General features: G+C 48.1%; 1 protein-coding gene across 4 annotated transcripts in view; it reads right to left on the minus strand.

The window, feature by feature from the left end:
- The window catches only part of ITSN1 (intersectin 1), a 3188156-nt gene that overhangs the window by 584920 nt on the left and 2582107 nt on the right, over positions 1–21129 (minus strand). For all 4 annotated transcript variants that reach the window (XM_069636218.1, XM_069636217.1, XM_069636220.1 and 1 more), the window contains one exon: positions 17374–17491. In XM_069636218.1, the coding sequence (XP_069492319.1) occupies positions 17374–17491 (118 nt within the window). The remainder of the gene's footprint in view (positions 1–17373; positions 17492–21129) is intronic.

Consider the following 21129-nt stretch of genomic DNA (forward strand, 5'->3'; position numbering starts at 1 on the left):
ATATGACATGACACTAACAGCATTTCTGATGATTGTATCTGCTTAGATTCACATGCTGTGCATATAGTCCGACATCTAGAGCAAATCGTGGAGTATTGCATCTTTATTTTGAAGATCGAAAGGGCACGTCGACATGGGCGTGACTGCAATACTATCCCTAATGTGACGTGTAGTGTACCCACAAACCCTCACGCGTTGAGGTCCTCTCGTTGTATTTTTTTTGCAGTGAAGCAGCCTTCTAGTCAGCGTGAGCGAGTACAGAAGAGAAGGTGTAAGTGTTCTGTGTTCCTTCTACTCCACGAGGGGAAGAAGGGTGGGTGCATGTGAATCTAAGCAGATACAATAATCAGAAATGCTATTTCGGTGAGTAACGCAGGTCTTCTGATGCTTGTGGATCTGCTTAGAATCACATGCTGTGCATAGACTAGCGAGCAGTACCCAGAAATGGTGGTGGGATGTGAGAAGGAATAGTAGTAAAGAGATTTCTTAGCACTGCTTGTCCCACCTGAGAATTAGACCTAGAGTATGTATTTAGGCAGTAGTGTTGTGTAAAGGTGTGTACATAACTCCAGGTTGCTGCTTTGCAAATGGAATCAAGAGGAACATTTGCAATGAATGCTATGGTAGCCCCTGTACCACGAGTAGAGTGTGCTTTAGGCGTGAAGGGTAAATCACTCTTTGCAAGAGTGTAACAATGTGATGCAGTTTACGATAATCTTGGAGATAGCTGATTTAGAGACATGGTCCCCTTCTCCACCAGCTGCCACTGAAATTAAGAACCGATTTCTTAGTGGTTTTGTTTTTTCCAGATAGTAGATAACCGCTCTCCTTACATCCAGTGTGTGGAGGCTTCTTTCCGCCACGTTAGTGGGGTTCTGGAAAAAGGTGGTTAGTTCTATGGACTGGTTTACATGGAACTGTCGAGATAAATTTAGACTTAATATGAAGGTACTACCCTATTTTATCTTACTTCATGTGATATTGCATTTTGAATATTGAATGTTGTGAATATTGAGTATCACCAACGAAAGTGTATATGACATGAAATGAGGGTATGTGCGCAAAACCACCTTATGTTTGTGAATCGTGACGAATGGGTCCTGAACTGAAGAGGTATGAAGTTGACTAACTCTCCTTATAGAGGTGATTGCCAACACGAAGGAGGTCTTGTAGGTGAGTGCTTTAAGGCTAGCCTTCTATATTGGTTGAAAGGGAGGCCCCATTAGTCTGGTAAGAACAACATGAAGTCTCTTCACCCCTTCCATAAAGGCTTTAATTATAGGAATTTTACACCATGAAACCTTGCACTGGGATGTGGTGTATGCCAAAAGCGCAGCTAAGTGGACCTTTAGACTATTGAAAACCAGTTCTGAGTCCAACAGGTGGGTTAGGTAGAGGACGATATCTTTAGGTGAGCATTCAAAAGGATGGATGCCCTTGCCATTACACCAGATAAAGTGCTTCCGTTTGCTGGAGTAGCAATGTCTGGTGCTAGGTGTCCGTGCTTCTCCGAGTATGTCCATGCATCTTTGAGGGAGCTGGAAGTGCGCAGACTATGACCTCAGGAGCCAAGTTGCTACGTTGAGAGTTTCAGGGCATGGATGTAGTGTTTCCTTCTGGTCTTGAGACAGCATGTTGTACGGGCACAGCAGCTTTCTTGGGAGGGGAGACTGACATTGCCATGAGATGGGAGAACCAAGGCTGCCAGGCCCACATAGGGGCCACGAGAATCATAACAGGGGAATCGGGGATGGGGTCGGGGGGAGGCGGAGGTAGAAAGCATAGACAAATTTCCCAGACCATGTTATCCAAAGACCGTTCCCCTTGGAGCGGTTGTGAGGATACCTGGAGGTGTAATCTGGGAATTGAGTGTTCCCCAGAGTGGCGAACATGTCGATGTCTCAGAAGCACCATTCTGCAAAGGCGTAGAGTACAATGTCCTCCTGTAGCTGCCACTCTTGCTCTACGGGTAGGGGAAGTCTCTGCCGAGTACATCCGTCAGAAGATTGAGTTCCCCTGGAACATGTTGTGAAAGGAGGAACATTTGTGTTGGAGAGCCCACTTCCATATGTTCTGGGACAGAGTGTGTGTGCCCCCTTGTGTGTTTAAGTAATACATGGCCGTAGTACTGTGAGGACTAGAACTGGTTTCCCCTGGAGGTGTGTCTGGAAGGCCTTCAGGGCATTGAACACTGCTAGCAGTTCCAACAGGTTGATGTGATTGGATGCTACTGCAGGGGACCACACACCGTGTGCCGTCTGTTGAAGGAGGTGAGCCCCCCCCACCCCATCAGAGAGGAGTCTGCGGTGAGAGTGGTTTCTACTGCAGGGGTGGTGATGGTTTTCCCCTGCAGAAAGTTTTCCCTTGATCACCACTGCAGAGACTGAATGAGGGCCCTCGATAGTCCCACTGGTCACTGGCCTGACCCCATTGGCTCGAGAGTCACACTAGCATGGGGCACATGCGCAGATGAGCGTGAGGAACTAGGTGGACGCAGGAAGCAATCATCCCCAACAGTCACATGGCTTTGCGTTCTGTCACCCGGTGACTGGCTACATAGTGAGGGATATGTAACAGCATGTTTTGAACCCTCTCATTGGAGGTAAAAACAAGGTCGTCTCTGGTCTGAATTAGAGATCCCAGAAACAGTTTGACTTGATTGGGGTTTAGACTGAATTTTTTCTCGTTGATAGAGAAACCCAGGTTGAAGAGACATCTTCAGGGTATTTGTTTCGCATGTTCCATACAAATCACCTGTTAAGAGCCAGTCGTCGAGGTAAGAATAGACTGGGATGGACTGCCTGCACAGGTGAGCAGCTACTACCGCCAGTACCTTTGTGAATACCTGTGGCGCTGAGTCAATGCCGAATGGGAGAACCTTGAACTGATAGCGGGTATCCTCGATCGTGAACCTGAGGTATTTTCTGTGTGCTGGACACATTGAAATATGAAAGTATGCATCTTACATGTTCAATGTGGCCATGTAATCCCCCTGTTGCAGCAGTGGGATTACCTCTCGCAGTGTTGTCAGCCTGAATTGTTGAGTTTTGTCATACTTGTCCGCCAGGCGCAGGTCTAAAACAGGGCGCATGGTGAGATCATTTTTGGGTACAAGGAAGCACACTGAATAAATACCCTTGTTTACCTGAAGAATGTGGACAAATTCTATAGCGCCCTTTCCCAGCAGGACCTGAACTTCTTCCAGCAGGATGTGCAGGGGTTATAGCAACAGGCATCTGCTTTTCGGTGGATGGTATCGAGGTGGCCAGTGAAACTCGATGCAGTAGACGTGGGCAACGGTCTTTAACACCCACTGGTCTGATGTGATCCCCTCCTAGGCGTGGATGAATGACAAGCGACCCCCGACTGGGGAAGTATGGGAGGGGACCCCAACCGGCGAGTCACTGAGGTGGAGGCCGGGGAGCTTCTAGGAGTTGAGTTCTTGCCTCTACGAGGGCCTCTTTGTTGATATTGGCTGTTACTAAAAAAAGCCTTGGCCAGAGGACAAGGGGGTACTCCCTGAGCTGTATTATGTATTAGGGTGTGCAGGAAAAAGATTGCCCACGACCAGCGTGAGTTAGAGCCTACGTACTGGTGGAAGGGTTTAGCCGTGATCTCGCTGAGCGACTTTAGTGTTTCGTGTTCATTTTTCACAGTCTCCAGGGCGTCATCAACAGCCTTTCCAAAACGGTTGGAGTCCTAAACTGGTTTGTTGATAAGAGAGGCCTGAGTTTCGGGTTTAAAGCCAGAGTTCTTTAACCAGGTGTGTCTTTTCAGTAAGGTCCCCTGGGATAGGGAACGTCCAGCGGTCTAAGCAGAGTCCAGAGTGTTCTTCAATATGTTATGGGTAACCTGTCTGCCCTCAGCCACGACCGCCAGCAGGCATGATCGGGTGGGCTCTGGGACATCTTGAAGGACATCCTGGACAAGGCCCCATTGGACATCGCTGCAACTTGCCAGGAGAGTGGTATTGTTTGCGATCCTAGTAGAGTATGCTGCAGAGGCTTTGCTCCGTTTTACAGAGGACAGTGGAACCCCTGTACTTTTAGAGTGGTAGTAACCACCAGGAAGGTCGCTGTAGCATGACCCCCTTATAGATAGTGGGGCGGAAGGTGATGGGCAGAATAATGTTTCAAATCGGGGGTTGACCGTCCGTGTGAGATGGCAACAATAAGGAAGGGGCCAGGCACCTCTTTATAGAGTTCAGTAAAGGGATGGCTTGATTAGTCGGAGGCTTCTCCTTCAGGATATCCTAAACAAAGTCTGAATCTGGAGCCGTCTCGTGTTGCAATCTGGAAATGATCAGCAGCTCATTTTAAAATAGCATTGAACAACATCTGGTCATCAACGGGTGACGAATACCTATGTGGAGGCAAAGAAGGGGGCCCTAGACAGATGATGTCCAGGGTATGTGTAGGTGATAGCCAAGGGCCCTGATCCCCCGCCTGATCTTGATACCAGTCTGGGTCCTGAGCAGCTGTGTATTGTGCAAAGGGATTAATGTCCTCATCAGTATCTTCCTGTGTTGGGTCCTCTGGGACATCCAAGATATCCTCCTGGTGTCCCTGTGCAGAGATGGGGTATTGCTGCAGTTTGTAAGGAATGGGGCAGGAGTCCTCTTCCCTGGGTCCTTTGGGTGTAATGTTCCTGTCAGAAAAGTCAATAAACTGGGCCATTTTGACGATGTATTGTTAAAATCTCTCCCTAATCCATAGGGAAGAGGCAGAAGGGTCTGAAGGTGGAAAAGGTTCCCAATAAGGCCTTAGGGTGAGGCTGGGGGCTTCAGAATACTCCTCTGGACGAGAGGGGATTTCCTTGTGCTCTATGGCTGCCGAAATGATAGCCGCAAGGCTTTCACAGATTTTCAGCGGTTTAATCGAAGGTCTCGATGCGCCCGAGAGTCGTGGTCGGTGACTCCACCGAAGCCTTAGGTGCACGTGCGCCGTTGGACAGTGTGTTGACGACAGTATGTTTTTTTAGGGTTTACGCAGGTGCGTGGGGGGGGGGGGGGCGAACCGCAAGGTTCAGAAGGTGCCGTCGAAATTTTCAGTGGCCCGGTTGGCGTTATGCGCTTCTTCGACGACTCTGTCGAAGAGGCCTTAGGGGTTGTGTGTTTTGGTATCTGTGGTGCGTGGGTGCCCTTGTCACCAGGGTGTGAACTCCCGATAACAGAGCCGGTGGCCTGTCTGTCGGGCTTAGTATCTGGCAGCCTGAAGGCTCTGCTGAGAGGTCGATGGCTTCCAATTCGGAGCCATGGTTGCCGACTGATTCCTCGCCGTCCGAAGCGATGGCGCCAACGGGGAAATGGATTTCGGTCTGCATAGCATAGACCGCCCACCATTTAGTCCACCTGTCTTTCAACGCTTTCGGTCAAAAGAGCTTACAGGACTTGCATGAGCGCTTGTCGTGGTCTCGAGGAAGACACGGATTACATCGGCCATGGGTGTCCTTCCAAGGAAACCTGCCATTACAAGATGGGCAAAATATAAAGAGCGTCTTCTCCATAGCAGAGGGTAGCTGTAGCCAGACCAAGAAGAGAAAGACGGGTAAAGGAAATACATTCTTAGAGAAGAATAAACCCAGGACCCCACTCTCCCTACTAAGGGCCTGGCTGGAGGGCCAGGGCTACGCGGTCAACAGTCATCAACCAGTTGCCGAGCAGGTGTAGATGTCTTCGGTGGCAGGAAACTCACAAGGCAGTCGTCGAGAAGATTAGTCAGGAGACTAGACGACCGAAGGTCGTGGGGACACATTTTGCTATATAAAACTCTTGCAAGCTCCTCACAGGCGACCAACGAAGCTGGCAGAAAAACAATCTGAGGGACCTTGACGGGCGAGAGATTTTGGGTACGCTACACGTCACGTTGGGGATAGAGTTACAGTCACAGCCATGTCAACGTCCCGTTTCGATCTTCAAAAGAAAGATGCAATACTCCGCGTTTTCCACTAGATGTCAGACTATATGCACAGCATGTGATTCTAAGCCGATTCACAAGCATCAGAAAATATAGTTACATACCGAAAATGAGGCAGTATAGATTTATTAAAAATGTATCAAGTGATTTTATTAGATGAAATATGTCTCATGTCTATTTTGTTTTGTTTGTATAACATTTTAAAGTTTTTTTGACTAAACACATTAAAGTATATGAACAAAAAAATAAGGAACTCCTGGCACAACTCCCACTCGTGGGAGATCCAACTTTACCGGCTCAGGGCTTCCGATTGTGTTTTCCTGTCTCTGGCAGATGGGATGCCGAATGGGAGGCTTTGTTCTGTAATGGCCAAAACCAGAGCAGCATCACTTTCATGAACAAGGACAGTGACACTCCATCCCCTCTTTTGTTAAGGTAGTGTATGGCTACATGTGGTGTGTCAAAATTAGGAAACATTTCCCCTGGATGGAAGGAAGGCTATCTGTGTGAGTCAGCCTGAAATCCCAAACAGGTTTATGTGTAGGTTTGCTTCTGCCTTGCGCCACGGTCGGTCCAGTCAGGTGAGCAATCCATTCATTCAGGGGAACATCTGCAGAGGTTGCCGAAAAGGTTCTCATGCCATGAAGTTCTCCTTGCAGGCCCACTAAATGAGGTCCTCTGATACCCAGTTAGGGACCTGTAATAGGCCGGTCATGTGGCCTGACAAACTTCTGAGAACAAAGTGTAGGGTGGGAGGCACAACAGTGTCGTCGTATCTATTCAAGTCAGTAGTGAAGAATGTACTAATGTAAATCCATCTAATTCTTTCCAATAGGATTTCAGGTGCAGCAGGGAGAATCTCGAGGCCACTCGGGATTCAAAACATAAACGCACTAGACACGCACCAGCTGTTGCCAGCTGGTAGCCCTATGCTGCACTCCTTGTGGGACTAAGTCCCCGTTACTTTATTGGAACCTCATCAAGCTCATTCAACTCCCACCAGGAGGAGTTTAGGTCCATGAGGGTCACTTTAGTAAATTGGTTAAATTGCAATCCGCCTTCCCAAAGTTTACACATTTTTCAATAAAAAAACAATGTATATAGAAATTCTGTCTATCAGCTCGTCTACAGACAGGAACCACAAGGCTGACACAACACAGAAGATAGGCAAAGTCTTTTTATGTTTTAACAAAAAGTCAAATATAGGACCACACTATTCTATATAGGGAATGCATAGTCCTCCATGGTTCTCAAATAATCTGTTCACAAATTCTGAAACAATGACAGTAATATAGTTGAGCTGAAAAGCAGTACTAACAATCACTGCAATGTGTTTCAAGGTTTACACATGATATCACAAACAAATAAGAAAATTCATTTGTGGCTGAAACCAAAGATCACTTACATGAAATTGTCCTTCTGGGCAGTGTGAATTCTTTCTGCTCAGAGCATCCTAAACACACTCATATCGAACCATGTGTGCCGACGCGTTTCGGATTATTCATAATCCATCTTCAGGGCTGGGTGTGTTAAAGTTTCAACAATGTTCATTCAAAATTTCTTAAATCCTGTCTACGTTGAATCTACAGGTGACTACCCAAAGGGTCGACAAATACCTCTCACCGGGTAATGTGTTAACAGGCTGTGGTTCCCAGTAAGTAGTGGCACTTTCGTGAAGGATCAAGGCTTCATGGCCGCTTTCTTTGTCGTCATCATGGTGTATTCCGATATTTAACTCCTGCTGCAGCAGAGGCAGGTGCAGCTGCTGCGTTAACCAGGTAGCCCTGGGTCACCACCTGGCAGATACACACGTGTAAAGTCACAGAAAATCAGTACAGAGAATTGACCTGTCGCCTTGCCAGTGCAGAGGTGTGAGAGAACTACTCAAAGTGGCTGCGATGTAGATGGGGTTCGGAGGGGAAAGTATCCATGGCTGCTTGTGCTCGCTTACCACTTCTTCCTTGTATAGTAAACCTCCTTTGACCATGCCTAGGAACGTATTGGCCTCTCCGGCTTTGGCTGAAGGTCACGAAATAGAAAAAAGGCTGTTCTCTCCAAGTTGATGTTGTTTGAGTGAGCTGTTGTCTTACTGCCTCACCCAGAGACTTAGCAGCTTCTTTAGACACTTGAAACTTCAAGCTTTTATCCCCTTTGGGCCGAATAAATGCTCCCCATCAAAGCAGATTTCAAGGAGTTCTGCTTGAACATCTGCCCAATAATCAGGCCGGCATGAATCCCCAGCTTGGTTGATTTGGCATGCTGCCTCCTTTTCCGCCAGTGCCCACGTCATTAAATCCATCTCTAAATCCATCTCTAATTTCTTCTCTTTGAGGAAGATTGGATGCAGCATTTGATATCACAGACCATAACAAGTTAGAGTATTTTGAAAGGGCACAGGATACGTTAATAGACTTCAGGGCCACGCTTCCGGTGACAAAAATCTTCTCCATGGTGCGTGCTTGGAAAGGAAATCCAGATCTGCAGGGGTTGGTCTACATTAGGGATGCACCAAATAGTAGATTTAGGTATTCAGCCAAATACTGAATAGCTAGACATGTATACAGAGCGGAATAGTGGCCTTTTTTAATAAATAAAGTTATGTAGACAAAAAAAACACTTTGTAAATTAAAAACGCACTTTAAAATATGTATATCTGTTCTTTATTCCATTTCTTCACTTTGTGGTCTATGGAAGAGGTTTGTGTAAACCCTTACCAGAAAGAAAACTGTTCAATAAGAGCAGTGCTTGTATTTGTATGCATCCAAAGGTGTAACTTGTTGGCCATGGTCCAAGTAACTAAGACTAGCCCATAATATGCATGTATGCAATCACTGTGAGAGTTGTCATGCTTTCAAATGCTCCTTTTGGCCCTGCCCATCTTTAGAGTTCAGGCTTAAGCAAGAACCTGAAACACAAAAGGAGTGATTACATCAATTAGCACCCTGCTGCTGAAGTACTACCTAATACAAACCTCTGGGATGCTAAAGCCATGTTTTCTACTTGTGAGTGTGGACGAGGCATGTGGAAAATAACTTTTCATTAATAGATACCATTTCTTTTCTTTTTTGGTTGGGACACGTTTGCAGTGTTTTGGGGCATGGTAAAAGACACCAGACAAAAATATATAGGGAATGCATAGTCCTCAATGGTTCTCGGCCTACTCTATATGGAAGTGACAGTGCTGATTTTCAGATCTTTCATTGGCAATTGCATGTTTATTTTACTTATTTGCTTCACTTGTACATCCATTTGGTCCAATGTTTTTAAATTGTACACGTGTATCGCCTCTTCTTTATTACATAAATATCCCACTATTCTATCTCTCTAATGTTGGGAGGAATATTTCTGCTGGAATGTTGATTAATAAAAATATAGCCATGTCCTTTAGTAACAATTGTCACTTTTACTCAATTTAAAAGGGACTCATTTTGGCAACATGAGAACATTGGAGAGTAGGAATTGTAACCTACCTTTCAATATTACAAGCACATCTCTGCCGCAGAAAAACTTCCCACTGACCCATCTTAATTTCTTTATAACCTTGGCCTGCAGGTTGAATACAGTTCTTTGCTGCAGGTACACTACCTCCTGTGATACTTTATTCAGGGTTTGGAACGTACTGTGATCTCTGCCACAGTTATATTAATCCACTTAATTATATTATTTGGATAGGGAATTGGAACCTGCAACTTTCAGATTTCTCACACAGGTCATCAGCAAAAACGAATATGTGCCTAAAGAAAGTATTTTTCAATCGTGACTTAATGAACTATTATACCAGCTCAATGGTTTTCAACTGCAAAATACAGGGGAGACTAGAGATGCAATCAAAATATTGAGAGATTTGATTCAGCTCACCCCTCCCCTTCCAAGCAAACCACCAGCAGAAAGTCTGTCTGTCCAGCACATGAAGGGCAGGGAGTTTGTTTGCACTTTCTCACCTCTGCTCTGCCTGCACTCAATAGAAAAGTGAAAACAGAATTTGTTTAATGGCACTTTAAAAATTAAAGTTACTCACTGTAGTGACCAGAATACTCATAGTCCACAGTCCCCTTTCCTCCATCCTTGCGGGTGTCCTCCAACATGGGGATGGTACCGGAACCTCTGGCAGGAAACAATTGAGCTTCCCCTTTAAATTTAGGATAGCGTGAGGGGCGCGGCCCCAGGCTTGGGAATGCACCCCCCCAGGCCCCACCTTCTGGCACCTCACCTCAGACCCCCTTGGACACTTAGATACCTAGCTACAATTAACACGTTAGCTCCTAGCATACAAGCGCTGCAAGGTAGTGGGACGTATGGAGGAAAGGGGACTAGGAGTACTCTAGTCACTACAGTGAGTAACTTTAATTACTCATACTTTCCGTCCCCTTTCCTTGTCCACCGAACAAGACCATCGGGTGGAGCTATGAAAACCTACCTCATAATCTATGCCAAAGCAAAAAGTTTCTTCAGAACAGCCTGGCCGAACTCTGCATCGCGCCAGGAGCTGGTATCCAGGGAATAGTGCTTACAGAAGGCTGATGGAATGGCCCAAGTAGCCCCTTGCTGATGACCTCCCAATTAGCATGCCTCTAAAACGCAATGGCCGTGGCCTTAGCCCTGACCGCATGGGCATGAATCCCCCCCAGGAACAGGTTTGCCCATGGTCGTATACGCCTCCGAAATGGCCTGAACCATTCAACAGGCAATAGAAGCTTTGGAAGCTTGGGTGCCGGGAGACGAGCCCCCGAAAGTAATGAACAATGCCTCAGACTTCCTGAAGGATTTTGTCCCGGAAATATAGAACTTGAGGGCTCTCTTGAGGTCCAAGGAATGTAGAGCCCTTTGTGCCTCCAACTGCGGGTTCGGGAAGAACCGAGACAGGCAGATGTCCTGATTCAAATGGAATGGAGAGACCACCTTGGGCAAAAAATGTGAATGAGTGCAGAAGATGACCTTGTCGTTGTGAAACATGGTGAAGGGCTCGCAAGATGACAACGCCTGCAGCTCGCTGAACCTGCGTGCAGAGGTGAGCACCATCAATAGTACCGTCTTTAGTAGCAACAGCCGGATGTCCACTGAGGCCATCCGCTGAAAGGGCTTGCACTGCAAGGCCGCCGGAACCACATTGAGGTCCAAGACCGGATGCGGCCTATGCACCTGAGGAAAAAGCCTGGACACCCCGTGAGGTGGGCCGTAACCACTGGGTTTGCTGCTGAAAAAAACGTGCTCTGGGGAATTCTTGCAGGCCCCAATAGCCACCAAATAGGTGCGGCACGTATCCACCTGAATGCCAGAATGAGCCAGATGTGCGCAGAACTCCAGCATGTCGTCCAGGGAGCAGGTGATGTGGTCCAGTCCATTGTGGCGAGCCCAGTGGCAAAACCTACTCCACTTGCCCTTATACTGGGATCGAGTAGACAGTCGCCTGTATGATGTCCCAGTTGTCATCCAAAATATTAGCATGCTGCAGTCTCAGCTGGTCAGGAACTAGGCCACTAAGGTCAGCCTGGCTGGGCCTTGGTGCTCCACTGCCCGGCCCTGCTGCGTCAGGAACCCCCTGCTGGGAATCAGAAGATAAAGAGGGACCTGGGAGGACAGCTGCAGCAGATCCGAGAACCAAGCCCTCGAAGGCCAGTGGGGGGCAATCGGGATAAGGCTGCAACCCGCCGACGCCCGGAATTTGCAGAGGGTCCACTGGAGCAATGGGGAAGGAGGGAACACCACCTGCGGCTGTGCCAGCAAATCTGAAACGAGTCTCCTAGAGACCCCTGACCCCTTCCTGCCCATGAAGCAAACCGGGGGCACATGGAATTCAAAGGAGATGCGAATAAGTCCAGATCCGGAAACCCGCAGCACTGGAACAGGGGCAACACGGAGTTGATGTGTAATTGCCACTCGTAGGTATTGAAACCCAAGCACTATGGTGGACCGCTTCTACAATGCTGTCCCCCAAGAGGCGGACTGCTGAAATCCAAATCCCCCTCTGTCAGGGCCCTTTCCCAGAATGATACTGCCTCCATGCATAGGAGGGGTGGTGGGGGGGGGAACGGGTGTCACCCTGCTTGCTCAGGTAAAACATTGTTGTGGAGTGGTCTGTCCTGACCAGAAACGCCTTGTCCGTGATGAGGGGCAGAAAAGCCTTGAGCACCAGGCCCACTGCCCTGAGCTCGAGCAGACTAATATGCAGGATGGCTTCTGCCCTGGACAATGCACCATCAACCACCAGCCAAGATCCATGGGGAGGAGGAGCAGGGCTATTGGGATCCTGTCCTACTGAGACCCTGTCTCTTGGTCCCAACTGGCCATCAGGTAGAGCTGGAGGCATCTCATCTTGAGGCGGACGTGCTGCACCGTGAGCATGCAAAATGCCATCAGCCACAGGAGGTGCTGGAACCACCATGCCGAGGTGGTCGATTTGGTCAGAAAGTACCCTATCGCCCTGTGGAGGGAACGTTGGGAACACACTGCACAGCTGTTTCCCAGCGCACTCCAAGGAAGACCGAGCCAGCTGCGACTTCTGTCTATTGAGGGAAAAAGCCAGCTGGTGAAGAAGGCCTGCCAGCTGTTGGCAGGAGTGCACCACCCTGACTAGCCAGTTGTCCAGGGAAGGGTACAAGTGGTGGCCCTCCAGACACAGCAGATGAGCCACTGCATTCATCAGCTTCATGAACACAAGAGGGGATAAATTGAGGCCGAAGGGCCGCAACTTGTACTGGAAGTGGTACGACAATCAAGAACCACAGAAACTTCTGATGCAGCTGCTAGATGGGGACATGAAGGTACTCGTCCTTGAGGTCTAGGGAACACATCAAGTCCCCTACACACAGAGATTCTGCTATGGGTGCAGGAGCAATCTTCTTGAAGCGTTCAAGCAGTAAAGACAGGTTGAGAAATTACAGGTCCAGGACTACCCTCAGGCCAGCCTGGTTGTTCTTGGCTACTGCAGAAAATCCTGCAGTAGAAGCCGGAACACCTGTCTGAGGAACCGGTTCCACTGCCTGCATCTCCAAAAGTGAAAGGATCTCCCGTAAAAGGGCCAGGGAGGCCATTTGATAAAGAAGAGGAGAGGATCATAGAGGAAAGGGAAGAGGAAGACTGAAGCCCGTGGAGACTATAGAAATGATCCAAGGATTCTTGAAATAATGCTTCCAGCTGACCTGGAAGAGAGCCAGACAGCCCTCTACAGGCAAGCTAGACTCCCAGGGGAGTGGAAAAAAACACGCAAAGAACTCGGCTGCTTCACACTGTGGTCACTTAGTGGAATGCATCCACGCTGTACTTTTCTTCTCGACCCCCAGGCATAGCCCTCTGCTAGCTCGGTCTATGTGGGAGACCGAAGACTCCATGAGGTCCTGCGCAATCGCCCGGGCATCTGACAGAACAGCCTTTTAGGAAGCTTGCTTCTCTAGAGGGAGAGGACATAGCACAGTTTACCAAAAGACTCAAGGACCTTGTCCTCCTCGGACAGACAACTGGAGGTGCCACCTGCAGAGGAAAACGAAGACTATGGTTTAGAATACAGTGAGGCTGCAGCCACCACTGAAGAGGGAGGCTGGGGGTGGGAGGCCAGGAGGACTGGTTCCCCCATCTGCCAGCCCGAACCTGCCGTCTAGTTTCTTGTTCATCATGTTCATCTGGTCATTGGCCCGGGGCTTCTCCCAGACCTTTCTCGCCACCTGTAGGCCATCCTTCTTGAGAGGAATGCATTGAACGGCTGGTGGTGCGCTTGCCCAAAACCTCTGCTAGCATTCCCAACTCCTGGGGGGGCCTCCTCTGCAAGGCCCTGGAGGTGGTCATGAAAGGCATTTACAGATGCCGAAGGTTCGTCGTCCTGGGTGTTGTCATCATCGCCATTGTCCCTCATCCTCCAGATAGAGGGGAGTCTGGGCCCTGGGACACAAGTGGCAGCAGAATTCCTCCCCCTTGATTCAGACCCGAAGACAGGGTACAACGTCCTTTCGTCGCAGGATGTATTTTCGCTGGTTTTTTTCCCGCGTCCCGCGAATTCTTTTTCGAAAAAACACATCGAATTTTTAAGAAAGTGGAGGGTTTGGGGGGGAACCCCCCCAAAAAAAACAAAAATTTGATGTTTTTTTTTTCGAGAAAAAAAAAATCACAGTAAAAAACCCTGCGAAAAAACATCCTGCGATGAAATTACATGGAACCGAAGACAGATCCAATGGTTGCTGAGGGAGAGGCGTTGGTGGTACAGTGGGAGGGTGGTCTGGATAACCAGTAAGGCCTGGACGGGAGAGAGGCAACAGCACCGGCAGCACAGGAGGAACCGGTGGAAGGCCCAGAGGTAGAGGCCTAGAAGGCACAACCTGTGGGATCACTTCCTTCACTATATCCTTGAGGAGCCCCGTCATCTGCAGGGAATGCATGAGAAGAAGGAAGCGCTCAAAGAGGGGGTCCTCGCAAGCCGCTGGATCTCAAGCGGGCCGGCCCTCAGCAACACTGGGCCTCCATTCCTGATCGAAGCGCCTGAGTCATGTAGCCGTAAGGCTGCTTTGTTTAGATGTACTTACCTCTGCAGAGACTAACTACCTGTACTATAAAGTCTGCTGCCAATTCCAGAGGGAATGGGACTGGAACCTTCTTGCATGGCCCACTCAATGGGCGAGGGACCAGGTAGGCTCTGATCCGAATCCAAGATGGCTACCGGTTTACCAGGCTCCACCATGTGCTGATGTGCCATTTTGGGGCCTTGCGCGACACCCTTGGCGAGATGGTGCGAAGGCCCTGTGCCTCGTGCAGGCTCAGACATGGAAGGACACGCCTTGGCCCTTGAACCTGAAGCGTTGACCTCAGAGACAGCTCCGGTAGACCTCGAGCCCTCAGCCTGTTGGGCAGTAGTCAAATCGCCCTGACTCACGACCTCAGAGGTGGCTATGGTAGGCTGTGTGCCCTCAACCACAGAGCTGGTAGTCGTGCTGGATCGTGCCAAGGACCGACTCTTTGAAGTAGAACATAACAATACTTTGCCCACTGGGGCTGAAGAGGAAGACTATCTTTGATCCCCCCCTCCTAACCCCTATGGATTGCCCGGTAGAGCTCCTGAGCCCCTCAGCTCCTAAGCCAGCCTCAGATGAAGAGCCTTACAGTACGAAACACGTGTCAGGCTGCCTTGTACTCAATTAAACTGTGCATAACCTGCATTGATTTTGTTGTTCAGTGCGCAGTGTGAAAGCATACAACCCTTTCTTGTATACAGAATCCAAGGTACCCTTGCCTGTGGAAACCCCTGGGAAGGAGTCTCTGCACTGAGGAGCCATACTAAACAAAGGGCCGAACTTGTCTTGCCGTGGGGTCCTGAAGACGGACTCTAAGATGACCTGGAGGGGAAGCGTGGAAGATCTCCCTCCAATGTGACAAACTATTCTACAATGCCCGATAACCCAGAGCGATTCAAGTCACGCACGCATCCAAGCAGTGGTCGGGCCCCAGGCACTCAAGACAGAGTGCATGGCTATCCGAGGCCGGCAATGGGTGGTCGCAGGATGCACATCTCATGAATCCTCCTGCAGCCGACTTGCGGCTGGGGAGCGAGCCACTGAAGGGAGGTGGAAGAAAAAAAACCGTCAAGCGGTAAGTTAAAAAGTCTCTGTGCCTAGCTGCCAGGTCCGCCACAGTCCATGCTGAAAAAGGAATTTTAAACTTTTAAATTTAAAGGAGAAGCTCAATTCCTCGCTGCCAAAGGATCTGGCACCACCCCCATGTTGGAGGGACGCCCGCAAGGATGGAGGAAACGGGACGGGATGCATGAGTAGCATAAACATAACATGCCCAAATGATGCCAGGCACAAAGACAAAGCAGTACTTTGAGTATTATGAAGGGGGAAACTATTCAGCTTCGAGTGATAATTATTAAATTAGTCGGACGAAGCAGAATATCTCATTTTCAGACGAAATTCAGCAGAATACTTACTGAAAGCCAAATTTCGGTACACACCAGGTCTATATTTTTTACAGGCTTTTTATGGACTTCTGGCATAGTGCACAGCCATTGCCAGAGTTCTAGGATGGAGTACTAGGGCGTCCTAAAAAGAGAAGTGCTTGCCCATTTGGGAGGCACTTTGCCAAGAATGTTGGTCAGGTCTTATTCATTAACAGGACTTGAGGGTGGGCCCAAACACAGGGCCTCAGACACTTTCACCATCATAGACAGTATGCATTTGGATGGGCATAGGGGCTTGCCTGCATCAAGTCAAAAACAGGGGAGTGGTCTAGGCCTCTTGTATCGTTCAAGTCATTGCAAAGGTCAGCTATTCTAACCTCTTCCGAAATAAATTCTTTGGAGAAGTCCAACACTCTGCCATGTAAGGGCACGAATCCAAAGTGGATTGGGTCTCCAACATTGAAAATCGATTGAAACAACTTAAAAAACAAATTTCTTGTCCCGCATCTCAAACCCAATGCCATACTCTATACCAATGGCTCCATCAAAGATTCCATGTCAGCAATGAACTTGGTCAATTGCAAAAGCAGTGTTTATTCGAGCGGTCTTGGTTCTGGATTTGGTACCCATGTTTTTAGGCATGCAGGAACCAGTTTGTAGACTTACTACCTGCATTGCAATGCGAGGGTGGAGCCATATGTTTTAGCAGTGCCGTTTCCATAGCTGCCGGGGCCTCCTTTGCAAACACCAATCATTTGGAGCCTGAACTGCTCCCATTGCTCTGTCGAAGCGGATTCAGAAGGGAATCATACCTGCTTGTCTCTGCCTGTTGAGGAATCGATTGTCCCTGTGGCATATTTTCCTTTTTTTGGAGATGATGAATGCCTGGAGTGCTTATGATGTTTTTGGTTCCTTATCACGTTTCTCTGGGGACACTTTTCTCGACAGCCTACAGGCTCCTTCCTTGTCCTGTGATGCTTTGCGCTTGGAGGAGGTGGTACTCTGGGATTTGTAAGCAGAGCGCCTCAATGACAGTTGAAATATCTATAAAAGGTCTTCTGGGTCATCGACCGGCACAAGCCACATTTCGCAATGCGATCCACGCCTGAACACCACTAACACATGAGTTGCAGGTTGCTTAACAACATATTTCGGGTCAAATTCAGCACATTGCTTAAACCGCTATGGCTTAAGAGTGGACATCAGAAAACTAGGTCATGAGGTATAGTGCAAGGTATAGACAGACACCGACGTCACATCCACTGTCGAGGATTGGTTGCATCAAGGGATCCAGCAGCACATGACATGGCGTCACCTGCTATTAAAATGTTAACTGTGATTCAGTAGAAGCTCCACAAATATATCCAAAATAAGGAATCTGTGGAAGGACACTATCCTATAGTTCCATTGTCAAAACATCAAAATGCTACATCTTGCCTGTTAAATCATGATGCTGTAAAACACAATATCAATTCACTTTTCTCTATAGCACAAACATTCAGACTGGCTTTGTAATTCTATTGAATCAATGCAACTTTGGTATCTGAGGTGTTCTGCAATCTTGTGTTTTTTACTCACTTGAAGGTAATGACGTTGGTTTTGGGGGTTCCGTTGGCGTACTCTTGTTGGTACCGGGACTTAAAAGTTTGACATAATTAGCAGGAAACCAGCCAATCTGCCTTTTCTTCCCTCGAGCCTGGTGAGAGAAGATTGCGTTACTAAAAGCAAAAGACAGAGGTTCACCATTCTTAATGCTGTAAATATTTCTTCAACTGGTGTTGGTTTAAGCGGTTGAACTTAAATGTGATCTTTGGTACATATGTATTAAAAATGACAGCTAAAAAATAATTCTTAAGTCACAAAAAAGGCACTTCCGGGCATGAGATGACTGAACAACTATGCACACATGTAATACAGAATGTATAACAAAAGTTTATACCTTTTTTTTTAAATACTTGGGTCATGCCACTCCTTGAAGCAATCAGACCACCACTTCCCACTGTGCAAACTCGTATAGCTTTGGTTATGGAAAGTTTTTGGACGTTTGATCAAAGATAAGTGGTAAGTTATAAGGCAGAGGAAGTTACTGTGAGGGATTGGTGTGTCAAAAGTGCCATCTCCCATAAAGAATCTTTGCGAACTTGAAGTCAAACATCTGATTATTGAGACCAAATGAAGAGTAATTCTAACTGGAACGGCTAATTTTGGTTTGTGTCCAAATCATCTAATGGTTTGTGACAAAGTGCAAACAAACAAAAGAAAAGTACTGCTAAACAAAGAGTTGGTTCAGGTGGCCTTCCATCTTGGGTCTATTCACCCAAATTGTGGTTTGTGGGTCTAACTCGACTCTAATGCCCACCTTTGCACCAATGCGGACCAGGCTGAGCCCTGCGGGGAACCAATTACTTACCTTCAAATTTCCTCCCAGAGATTCCTCCTCTTCTGAACCAGTGCTAGCCACACAAAGAAGCAGAAAACTTAAATCAACCTATTAGAGATAGTAGTTTGCCTTCAAACTGGCGTTGCCACAATGTCATGAGCCATAAACAATGCAACTGGTATAAAAACGGAACACACCCCACCAAAAACACAATTTTACAGACTTTCCAATGCTCCACAACAGTCCAAACTAGCAGAGGAACTGCCAAGATTACAGTACAAAACAGGTTGCAAGCAATCTTACTATAGAAATAAGAGAAACGGTTATAAGGAATCTATAGGAAGAAGATTGTAGCAATGACAAAAAAGAAAATGTATGTTTTCTTCAACAGATACCTTCGACTGACAGATTAGTCCTCGACTGGAAGACTCCTCGAGCAGTACTGCAACGAAGAACAGTAGGCAACATGCGGGGGTGATACTCTAAATGATACACTGCAGCAAGACTGACCATTAATAAGGTGCCTACTTCCCTGCCAAAGATTCCAGGCAGGAATACTAAGCAGAAATATGAAGAGATAAAGTGCCAATTTAACAAACGTCCAGCAATGGGTCATCTGTATGCAAGATGGAAGTAACAGCCTGATTCCTAGTCAAATGGCTACACCCACACACCTTCCAGAAACAACCTGTTTTACTCCGATATCAAATCTAGATACACAGGCAAGCCACCATGAATTAGATTATTTACCAGCGCGCCTGTGACTAAGAAGCTGAACACCCTCAGTGAACCAAAACTCCTCAATTAGCCATGTGGCAGAAGGGGGCAACATCATCTGCACCGGTGAAAAAATTACTGCCCATCAGCTCACTAAATGTTAATTCACTTTCAGAGCTGGAGTCTCATCATGGATTTGTAAGCGAGGCAAAAACCATGCAAAATACACTGTCTGATGCCCCAAAAATAGGGGTTGCCCTTTTTCACTTGTCTGGCCATCACCTATTGACCATCGCACTTTACACATCCAAGCATCGCCCATCCCTGCAAAACCCTTTTCCATTTACAACACATCCTTGCCCTAGACATCCTCAGCTTCCCTCCAAGCCCTCTCACTTTCTTCTTCCTTATCCACTCTGCTCTCTTTCGCCCATTCACACCTTTCTTTACCATTCTCACATCTTTTCCATCTTCTCACCCACCTCATCCTCTCTTTATGTTCTGTGGCGGTCAGAAGACGGAGTTCGGCACTCGGAAGACATGAATCAATTTCTTATAATGAACATTATGAGTAGAAGGCTTAACTATCACTAAAGGAAGTACTCTAAAGAAACTAAAGGTCAGAGATGTGAGGAGAGAGGTAGAGTGTGGAGTCGAAGATGACCTCAAGGTTTTAGCCTTGCAGGTGGGAGCAGGAAGAGGGCCAAGAGAGGCCGGCCAGAGAGCTGCAGGGAAGGAGGGAGAGGGTGTGCCAATGAGTAGAATCTCGGTCTTACTGGCATTAAGGCAGAGGTCGTTAGCGGCACACCACTCCTGGATGGCAGACAGGCAGTCAGAGATGAGGGAAGGAGAGGAGGTGGCCGAAGGGAGCCTGAAAATGAGCTGGGTATCATCCGCATAGCACTGAAAGTTGGGGCAGAGAGCAGCGATGCGGTGGGCAAGGAGTGCCAGGTATTGGTTGAACAGCCAGGGGGAGAGGTTAGAGCCCTGGGGGACACCACAGGTAGAGAAAAAGATATCGGAGAGGAAGAACCCAAGTTGGACCTGGGAAGGTCGGTCGGAGGGGAAAGAAGTCAACCACGCCAGAGCCTGACCAGTGATACCCAGGTTATCACGGAGACGGTTGAGCAGGATGGCATGGTTGACAGTGTCAAAGGCAGAGGATAAGTAGATGGTAAGTTTGGTTCTAAGGTCAAGCGTGAGGATTGTGTTGCGCGCAACCTTAGCGCAATGTTTTTATGTTGTTTCTAACCTTATTTGTCCTTTTCTCCTGCAGGGATGGCCTGGCGAAGTCAAACGGGAAGCAGCTATCCGAAGATCTGCCGGCGGGTGATGGATGGCTGGATCCGAGAGGATGCTGGCCGAGATGAGCTACCGTGTAAGTGTTGGAAGCCTGGAACAGGTAAGGATGCGCTGCGACTGCGGTGACTGCTGGAATCTGGTAAAATGCGCTGCAGGTGATGATTATTGCTGGAGTCAGGTAAGATGCGCTTCAGGCAATGGTATTGCTGGAGTCAGGTAAGAGGCGCTTCAGGCGATGGTATTGCTGGAGTCAGGTAAGAGGCGCTTCAGGCGATGATATTACTGGAATTGGGTAAGAAGCACTAAATAGCCTGGCCCCAGCTACGCCCCTTTGCTCTGCCTTGTGGCCCCACCCTGCCACTCCCAGGAGATGCTGCACGTGCAGCCCAATGTATTCCTATGGCCACGCCCGACCTGAATGCACGTGGAGGCCCTGCAGGGGAGGAAATAACACATGCACCAGAATAAAAGTGTGCACACTGTCTCATGAGCCTGGCACCAAAGGCGCCAGGACTGGGTCCAACTGGACCCTTTATGTGATGGAGCTTGTGGTCCTTGCTCTGTGGCCATGACAATAGAGGCAATCTTCTCTCTCAATTTTTTCTCCTCAATCCCTATCCCTCTTCTTCCTCAAGCCCATCCCCATAAGGGTACCTATGATTGTGGCTCTGAAGGCCTCCCAAACACCACTGACACCCACCTCCCGATTATCATTGTTGACAAAGTATTCTTTAATGGCACCCAGAAGGGACTGCCTCAACTCTTTATCCTGCAGCAATGTGTCATTGCACGTCCACCGGGACCCAGGAGAGGAGGGGGCGGGGGTGTGCCCAAGCTGATTTTGACCAGGTCATGGTCGGACAACGGAATAGCCTCTACCCCAAACTCAGTGACATGCTCTCGGGGCGAGGAGTCTATCAGAATATAATCAATCC

The sequence above is a fragment of the Ambystoma mexicanum genome, chromosome 7p, assembly GCF_040938575.1.
Source record: "Ambystoma mexicanum isolate Mex_15411 chromosome 7p, UKY_AmexF1_1, whole genome shotgun sequence".
In the NCBI taxonomy this organism is placed as follows: Eukaryota; Metazoa; Chordata; class Amphibia; order Caudata; family Ambystomatidae; genus Ambystoma; species Ambystoma mexicanum.